This window comes from Octopus sinensis, linkage group LG30 (assembly GCF_006345805.1).
Source record: "Octopus sinensis linkage group LG30, ASM634580v1, whole genome shotgun sequence".
NCBI classification, from domain to species: domain Eukaryota; kingdom Metazoa; phylum Mollusca; class Cephalopoda; order Octopoda; family Octopodidae; genus Octopus; species Octopus sinensis.
Genome location: NC_043026.1, coordinates 3,385,911 through 3,395,666, shown reverse-complemented (window position 1 = coordinate 3,395,666; position 9,756 = coordinate 3,385,911). Strand labels below are relative to the sequence as shown.

Genomic DNA, 9,756 nt, shown 5'->3' with positions numbered 1-9,756 from the left:
TATAATGAGACGCACTCAATATAGGAGATGTAAAGACCGACATGAAACATCAAGGGAGGTAACAAGCGTGAGCTAATGGAACCATCGAGTCCAAAAACGCGCATGCGCACCATGCGTCCATCTCTTTCCATTTTAGCATCGAATTATTTATGTCCATTGCTTGAATTTATGAATACATTTATAATACTTTGTAAACAACACTATCCTTTATAAAACATTGCTGTAAGTATTAAACAAGGAAAATATTCAGTCTTTTTAATTCTGTAGACTTTCGATATTTGACGACTCGATTCTTTGTGTTTTTTCTATCTTTTATGAATGAATGATGTCTATGATTTGCGCGGGATTTGGCTGCTATTTCTAGCTATGGAAGAGAGGTGTCTATGATTTGTGCGAGATTTGGCTGCTATCTCTAGCTATGGAAGAGAGGTGTCTATGATTTGTGCGAGATTTAGCTGCTATTTCTAGCTATGAAAGAGAGATGTCTATGATTTGTGCGAGATTTGGCTGCTATTTCTAGCTATGGAAGAGAGGTGTCTATATGATTTGTGCGAGATTTGGCTGCTATTTCTAGCTATGGAAGAGAGGTGTCTATGATTTGTGCGAGATTTGGCTGCTATTTCTAGCTATGGAAGAGAGGTGTCTATGATTTGTGCGAGATTTGGCAGCTATTTCTAGCTATGGAAGAGAGGTGTCTATGATTTGTGCGAGATTTGGCTGCTATTTCTAGCTATGGAAGAGAGGTGTCTATGATTTGTGCAAGATTTGGCTGCTATTCTAGCTATGGAAGAGAGGTGTCTATGATTTGTGCGAGATTTGGCTGCTATTTCTAGCTATGAAAGAGAGGTGTCTATGATTGTGCGAGATTTGGCTGCTATTTCTAGCTATGGAAGAGAGGTGTCTATATGATTTGTGCGAGATTTGGCTGCTATTTCTAGCTATGGAAGAGAGGTGTCTATGATTTGTGCGAGATTTGGCTGCTATTTCTAGCTATGGAAGAGAGGTGTGTCTATGATTTGTGCGAGATTTGGCAGCTATTTCTAGCTATGGAAGAGAGGTGTCTATGATTTGTGCGAGATTTGGCTGCTATTTCTAGCTATGGAAGAGAGGTGTCTATGATTTGTGCAAGATTTGGCTGCTATTTCTAGCTATGGAAGAGAGGTGTCTATGATTTGTGCGAGATTTGGCTGCTATTTCTAGCTATGAAAGAGATGGTGTCTATGATTTGTGCGAGATTTGGCTGCTATTTCTAGCTATGGAAGAGAGGGGTCTATGATTTGTGCGAGATTTGGCTGCTATTTCTAGTTATGGAAGAGAGGTGTCTATGATTTGTGCGAGATTTGGCTGCTATTTCTAGCTATGGAAGAGAGGTGTCTATGAATAGTGCAACGGGTATTAAAAAATGGGGAGCAGGAAACGAAAATGAAAGGAAAAATGCGTGGAAAGCAACGGCGGGATGGGGAGAGGACTTCGGAAAATTCACAAGATCCGAGTTTTTCCCTAATAACTTTTAGGAAAATGGTTTTATTTTTTTTAAATGAAATTTTATACATTACGATTATAACGAAATTTGTGGGTAAAATCTTTTCCTAGGGGTGGGGAGAGGACTTCGGTAGAATTTATCTCCTTTCATAAAAGGGGTTAATTTTGTATTTTCGTTTTATTATCATCATCATCATTATTATTATTTTTGTATTATAAATTCAGAATTGATTTTCCAATAGGCGCAGGAGTGGCTGTGTGGTAAGTAGCTTGTTTACCAACCACATGGTTCCGGGTTCAGTCCCATTGCATGGCATCTTGGGCAAGTGTCTTCTACTATAGTTTCGGGCCGACCAAAGCCTTGTGAGTGGATTTGGTAGACGGAAACTGAAAAGAATGTATATATATATATACATGTGTGCGTGTATGTCTGTGTGTCTGTGTTTGTCCTCCTAGCATTGCTTGACAACCGATGGGGTGTTTATGTCCCCGTTACTTAGCGGTTCGACAAAAGAGACCGATAGAATAAGTACTGGGCTTACAAAAGAATAAGTCCCGGGGTTAAGTTGCTCGATTAAAGGCGGTACTCCAGCATGGCCGCAGTCAAATGACTGAAACAAGTAAAAGAGTAAAGAGTAATTAAGGAATAAATTGTATCTCAATTGAAGAATAAATTGAATTTAGAATCACAAATTCTATACAACATATTTTGCTTTTTTCTTCCAAAATATACAAAATTTCATTTGCGGACAACACCAGGTGTCTCTGCTAGTAAATTAAAATGTTCAGTTGTGAGGTAGATGTTTATTTCTACAGTTCCTCTCTACAGACGTGTTGTAGATTTTCCACTGTTGAATCTGTATTTATAAAGTAACCTCTATATCTTTCACTGTTGTTTCTTTATTATTTCAGAATATCTGATGACGTTTGGGATACCAAGAGATATATGCTCCTTATCTATCATCTTTTGAAGACTGAAGAAAAATGTTGTACTGAAGAGATATATAACACTGTTTCTATAAATCTTTGGCAGAATTACTGTGAAATATTTCCTCTGAACTGTGATTATTAGCAAAATGTGTACACTGATTGTAGTGTCTACAAGATGAGATTGTGTAAACTAAACTTGAATAAATTTACAAGAGTTCTTAGACAAAGGTAACACTAGACAAAAATACAGCAGTATGAGTAATTGTAAAGAATAAAGTATAAGAACAAAAGCAAGAAATATATATGCATTGTGATTTGAGAAGGTAAATAATGGAAAAGATCGAGAAATCTGAGGAAATGATTTTTCCTGAAGGTATGATAAAAGAGAAAAGTAAATTGTCATACAACTGTGATATCTGTAAAAAGTCCTTCTCTCAAAAAGGTAACCTGAAAACTCACAAACGTATTCATACAGGGGAGAAGCCATATCATTGTGATATTTGTGGTAAATCATTCACTGGAAGTATTGACTTAACTAGGCATGTACGCATTCATACAGGTGAAAAACCATATCATTGTGATATCTGTGGTAAATCCTTCTCTCAAAGTGTTGTCTTAACTACACACAAACGTATTCATACAGGAGAGAAGCCATATCACTGTGATATCTGTGGTAAATCATTCTCTCGAAGTTACCATGTCACTTCTCACAACGTATTCATTCAGGAGAGAAGCCCTATTGTTGTGATATCTGTGGTAATTCATTCTCTGAAAGTAGTGTCTTAACTAAACACAAGCGTATTCATACAGGAGAGGAGAAATATCGCTGTGATATCTGTGGTAAATCATTCTCTCTAAGTAACCATTTAGCTGATCACAAAAGTATTCATACAGAGGAAAAGAGATATCTCTGTCACATCTGTGGTAAATCATTCTCTGTAAGTAATCACTTGGCTGATCATAAAAGGGGTCACACTGGAGAGAAGAGGTATCTCTGTGACATCTGTGGTAAATCATTCTCTGAACGTAGTGCATTAACTAGACACAGCCGTATTCACACAGGGGAGAAGCCATTTCATTGTGATATCTGTGGTAAATCATTCTGCAGAAGTAGTGACTTTACAAAACACAACGTATTCATTCAGGAGAGAAACCATATCACTGTGATATCTGTAATAAATCATTCTCTCAAGGTAATAACTTAGCTAAACACATATATATTCATACAGGAGAGAAGTCATATCACTGTGATATCTGTGCTAAATCATTCTCCACAAGTAGTGCCTTGACTTCTCACAAACGTGTTCACACAGGGGAAAAACCATATCACTGTGATATCTGTGGTAAATTATTCTCTCAAAACAGTGACTTAACTAAACACAGACGTATTCATACAAGATAAAAGCCATCCCATTGTGATATCAATGGCACATCATTCTCTGGAAGTCTTCAATTAGCTAAATGCAAACATATTCTTAGAGGAGAGAAACCATGTCACTGATGTATGTGGTAAATCTTTCACTGAAAGTAGCCACTGATGCAGACATGTATATATTCATATACAAGTATAACTATATCAATGTAAAATTTCATAGCAACAACGAATATTTTGACCTTTACCTATAGTGTGAATAGCCTTGTGGGTTTTAATCTCAGCAATAACTGACACGTTGAGGCACTGTATTTTTAGCTGTCATTTTCAGCTGGTTGACCCTTCTTGATGCAACTCACTTTAGATATCTCCTATAGCATACAGTGATATTGATTTTAGTTAAAATTCCTCTATAAGATAAAAAATTGCTCATCTGTATCAATATGTATTCATATAAAGAAGGAGATACAACAGTGTGTGGCAACTGCCTCCCAATACTACATTTTATTTCACAACAACTATATTTTCACAGGTGAGATAATTTATGTCTGGGATATTTTTAATAAAGGCAATTTCTTCTCGCTTTTGAATTCGTATTGATCTGAAACTATGTTGAAACTAATATTGTTATATTTGGGAAAAGCTATAATTAATAAAGTCTAATACATGTTTGTTTGTTTGTTTTTTCATTTATTCTTTTTTTTTTAAGCAGTTGATGTTTGCGTCCCACAAAATATTTTTCATCACACTGATCTGTAGCTTTCTGAATGGTGTGGTGACAAAGTTTCTCTCACCTTTCGTCATCTGACTCCAGATCATTTCCTCCATTACAGCAAAACCCCTGTTTCTGTCTCTGCCTCTCGGTTACACTCTAACCTTTCATCCTCTGACACAAGTTCCCTCTTCAAATGCCCCTGCCCCTCTCAAAATTCCTTGTCTTGCAAGTTACTTGGTGATCCTGCCACTGCTGGTGTCACGTAAAAAGCATCCAGCCATAAAAACCCTGCCAAAACAGACATAGTAACCTGGAGTAGTCTTCTACCTGGCTGGCTTCTGTCACATGTTCTGCCCATGCATGCACTGAAAATGGATGTTAAGCGATATGATTATGATCACACCCACACACATAAAGAGATGACACTGGAAAATCTGAATGTTGTGTAAAGACTTCATTAGCTTACAATTGTTTGTGCTATAGATGTGGTGAACTCTTAGTTGCTCATCAGATAACATTTAGATTTTCCAGTGTCATTTCTTTGTTTTCTGTTACTGCTCTACGCTCATATAACATTGTGTTCTGGACTTTTTGTATCTTGAGTTCTACTCCAGGTTATCAGTTTCACTATGTCTAAGCGAAATATTAAATCATTTGTATGTTTGTGCGTACATCGGTTTCCTACATATCACAGGCCTTCAATGGGAACTTGAGACGGACCGTCTCAAGTTCCCATTGAAGGCCTTGCAGCCTTGGTTTCTTCTGGGTCCTCTTTTCACTAACAAGTTCCTTACATAACATTTGTTTAGGGATCCTGCTATCCTTCTAATAAGGTGTCCAGTCCAACATAACCAGTGTTTGTGCACCATTGCCTCAATACTCAACATATCAGCTTTCCTCAGGACCTGTGTGTTTGGATTTTTTAAGGCCCTGCTAACATTCAGGATATGTCAATGCCTGTCATCACCACAGATGGAGGGAGCAGGTTAAGGAGGGGGTCAACACCTATGTGAGAGCACATATTCTGCATGAAGAATTTAAGCCTGCTGGTGTAGTGAATGGGGAAATCTTGGTTTCCAATGTTTGCAGTCGTGTATGCTTGTCAAGAGCAGGGCTCATTAGTCACCATTGGAGCTGCAAATGCAAAACATAAGTTAGTCCTAGAGCACAAAATGTTCCTAAAGGTCAGCAATAGTCTTCCTCAGTCACAAGTACACGACCATCATCATCATCATGCACGTATGTACATATATACAAGAGAGTGAAAAAAGAAAAGAAAGAGACAGCACATTTAAGAGTTAAATTTTTTATTTAAAAAAAACATTACAAGAACATAGCTTATCAGGCAAAGGCAACTGAATGCAGAGACTGAGGAAGGTCAAGATGCTTACTGGATATTGAGCTGCTATTGGTTAAGGAGGGTTGTGCAGCATTGTTGATAACAGTATTGATATATCAATGAGATAAGATAGAGATCCCAATCTAAAGATTATAGATCATGAGAATGGACAGGATGTTGGTGGCACTGTATGGTAGTATGGAGGCAAAAACTTAAGCAATACCAACTTTGCCTTTCATCCTTTTGGGGTTGATTAAATAAGTACCAGTTACGCACTGGGGTTGATATGATCGACTTAATACCTATGTCTGTCCTTGTTTGTCCCCTCTATGTTTAGCCCCTTGTGGGTAGTAAAGGAATAGATAGTGTGTGCGTTCACCTGCTGTATGAATGCATATGTGTGTGACCTGATGGCATCAGCTCAACTGTGTATATACGTGTTTGCTAGGGTGGGTATCAACTGTGTGAGTGCACATATGCAGGACTCTGTGTGTGTGTGTGTGTGTATACATGTGCATTAGTACCATCTGTGGGCGTGTGTCTATGCATACATGTCTGGGATGCATGAGTTTGTGTGCATACCAATGTCTGGTGTGTGTGAACATACTCATTTCTGTATTTGTAAGTGTATGTAAGAATGTGTGTATGTAAGAATCTGTGTGTGTGTATGTGTGCTTGTGTGCATCTGGCATTTGCATATGAGCATTCGTACCCCTAGCAACATGTCCCAACCACACAATCCAAGAAACACAGCTTGAGATATGCATTTGATATCCCTCATATTTCAATACTATTATCAACAACACCATGTGACCTGCCTTGACCAATCACATCCTAGTCTCCAGTAACCACTTTGGAATTCCTCTATCTCTGCATTTAATCATCTGAGCCTGACAAGCTAGGTTCCAACGATGAGCCTAAAAGACTTCATGGGGCCAAATCAGACCCTTTTTAAATAAAAATAATAAAAATCCTTTTTACTAAAGGCACAAGGCCTGAAATCTGGTGTGAGGGGACTAGTCAATTACATTGACCCCAGTGCATAACTGGTACTTGATTTATTGACTAGAAAAGATAAAGGCAAAGTCAACCTCAGCAAAATTTGAACTCAGAACATGAAGCCAAACGAAATTCCACCAAGTATTTTAATCTGCATGCTAACGTGTCTGCCATCTTGCCACCCAAATAATAATAATAATCCTTTCTGTTATTAGCATAAGACCTTGGGTTTTGGGGGAGGGAGCCAGTCGATTACATCATCCCTAGTGCATGACTGTTACTTCATGGACCCCAAAAGGTAGAAAGGCAAAGTCGACCTCGGTGGAATTTGAACTCAGAACATAAAAATGGATGAAATCCTACTGTTTTACCTGGTTTTTGATCTTAACTGATTGGAAGTGTTATCAATGTACGTAACTTTCAGAAAAATGTATATCTTACAAAGATGAGATTTTTAAAATTAAACTTTGGGGTGATAAGTTTTTGAGGACTTACATTATGATTATCTTCATAAAGATTTAGGAAAACATTTTTCTAGAGGAGTTTCCAATCTTTCTCAACCCCCACCTCAGTTTTGTTATCATCAATTTCCATAAATTTGGATTTTCACAATTTTTTAAAAATAATTGCGTGAAATAAAAACACTATGTATTCTAAACCTTAGCAAAGATTTTGCAGAAATTTCATTTAAAAATGTGATCAGTTTTAAAGAGAGCTATGAGGAAACAAAGTCATGGGTGGGGCACTAAACTGTAGTTATATCCAAAACAGAATTTACAAATAAATCAGTGATTACAAAATTAATTAAACTGAGATAATTACTGTCTTATGAATCTATTTTATAGACAAAAATCAGCAAACCTTAAAAACATTGCAGACATTCAGAGATACCTCACATGTAGAATACTTTAAAAAACAATGAGGGAACCAGTGGTTAGTACGACTAATTAAACTGACTTAATTACTATTTCTCTGTTGTCCCCATATTTCCAGCCTTTCTAATTTTATCACACTGTCGTCTACCTCACAGTTCCAACACTATGTCCCCCTGGCTGGGACTTTGCACCAGCCACATATTTGGTCTATAGCCCCTCAGTAGATTGTTCCCTAGGAACTTCCAGTTGTCATATATGCTATACATCTCTATCTCCTCCACCATCAAATGCTTCGACTAGAACATCTCATTTCTACAAAGACTCACAAGGAATAAATATCATCATCATCATCCTCGTTTAGCGTCCGCTTTCCATGCTAGCATGGGTTGGATGGTTCAACTGGGGTCTGGGAAGCAAGAAGGCTGCAACAGGCCCAGTCTGATCTGGCAATGTTTCTACAGCTGGATGCCCTTCCTAACACCAACCACTCCATGAGTGTAGTGGGTGCTTTTTACGTGCCAGGCGAGGCTGGCAATGGCCACTATCGGATTGGTGCTATTTACGTGCCACCGGCACGGGGGCCAGGCGAGGCTGGCAAATGGCCACGATCGGATTGGTGCTTTTTACGTGCCACCAGCACGGGGGCCAGGCGAAGCTGGCAAATGGCCATGATCGGATGGTGCTTTTTACGTGCCACCGGCACTGGTATCACAGCTATATATATATATATGGATATTCTGAAAAACATTCATTCATGAGGAGTCACGATGAGTAAAACCTATACATTCACTCACTGGTTGTTGGTTGTCTATATTTCACTTCTTTTTCTCAGTAACTGATGCTTAGGATCCCAGAAAATATTTTCTTATTTAACATTGAGAAAGCAAGAGATTGGTTTCAAAAAATAGTTTCACATAAAAGTTCTTGTAACAAGGCGCAGGAGTGGCTGTGTGGTAAGTAGCTTGCTAACCAACCACATGGTTCCAGGTTCAGTCCCACTGCGTGGCATCTTGGGCAAGTGTCTTCTGCTATAGCCTCAGGCCAATCAATGCCTTGTGAGTGGATTTGGTAGACGGAAACTGAAAAAAGCCTGTCGTATATATGTTTGTATATATAAATATATATATATATATATATATATATATATATGTATGTGTGTGTGTATGTTTGTGTGTCTGTGTTTATCCCTCTAGCATTGCTTGACAACCGATGCTGGTGTGTTTACGTCCCTGTCACTTAGCACTTCGGCAAAAGAAACCAATAGAATAAGTACTGGGCTTACAAAGAATAAGACCCGGGGTCGATTTGCTCGACTAAAGGCGGTGCTCCAGCATGGCAGCAGTCAAATGACTGAAACAAGTAAAAGAGTAAAGAGTAACATATTCAAAGTTTGGGAGAAATTACTTTTATTAAAAATATCACAGAGGTAAACTATCTCATCAATAGAGATATAGCTGTAGAGATAAAAACTATAGTGTTGGAAGGTTATTATCAAACTCCTTCCTTATATAAAAACATTTGCAGTTATAGATGTTTCCATTTTTGTTTTCCATAAAACAAATTTTTAAAGTAAACCATATTCTGGCATACAGTAAGAGGTAAGTAAAGGGGTTGGCATCAGTAAATGTCAAACCTAAAAAGTGGGTGATATATCGAGTGGATTAGTTACTTGTATAGCAAAATGCACAAGGTTACCCTTACATCAGATGATGCCTAAAATGTTTGTTATTGTTGTTATAAGTTTTGACATTGATATAGTTGCACTTACATATGTGTAGATGTATGTTTATTTAACTTATGACTTTCAGAGAAAGATTTACCACAAATGTCACAGTGATATGCCTTCTCTCCCATATGAATACGTTTGTGTTTAGTTAAGTCACTACTTTGAGAGAATGATTTGCTACAGATATCACAGGCATATGGCTTTTCACCTGTATGGATACGTTTGTGAGAAATTAAGTTACTACTTGCAGAGAATGATTTACCACAGATATCACAGTGATGTGGCTTCTCTCCTGTATGAATACGTTTGTGAGAAGTC

At 37.9% G+C, this 9,756-nt stretch overlaps 1 protein-coding gene across 2 annotated transcripts; it reads left to right on the top strand.

Moving 5' to 3' along the window:
* The first annotated feature begins 62 nt into the window (after window positions 1–62).
* On the top strand, window positions 63–4,456 carry LOC118768516 (zinc finger protein 271-like). Of its 2 annotated transcripts, none has more exons than XM_036515179.1 (3): window positions 63–222; window positions 2,395–2,887; window positions 3,558–4,456. In XM_036515179.1, the coding sequence occupies exons 2-3, from the start codon at window positions 2,743–2,745 to the stop codon at window positions 3,812–3,814; spliced, it is 402 nt and encodes a 133-aa protein (XP_036371072.1). In that variant the 5' UTR covers window positions 63–222; window positions 2,395–2,742; the 3' UTR covers window positions 3,815–4,456. The 2 variants fall into 2 exon arrangements, with proteins under 2 accessions (XP_036371072.1, XP_036371071.1); XM_036515178.1 differs by having other exon boundaries at window positions 68–222; window positions 2,395–3,078; window positions 3,414–4,456.
* Window positions 4,457–9,756: the final 5,300 nt, after the last annotated feature.

Coding starts and splice junctions, on each gene's coding strand:
- LOC118768516 (XM_036515178.1), top strand. CDS start 2,743: ATGGAAAAGATCGAGAAATCTGAGGAAATGATTTTTCCTGAAGGTATG. Junction 3,079..3,413: donor AGAAGCCATATCACTGTGAT/ATCTGTGGTAAA, acceptor TATCTCTGTGAC/ATCTGTGGTAAATCATTCTC.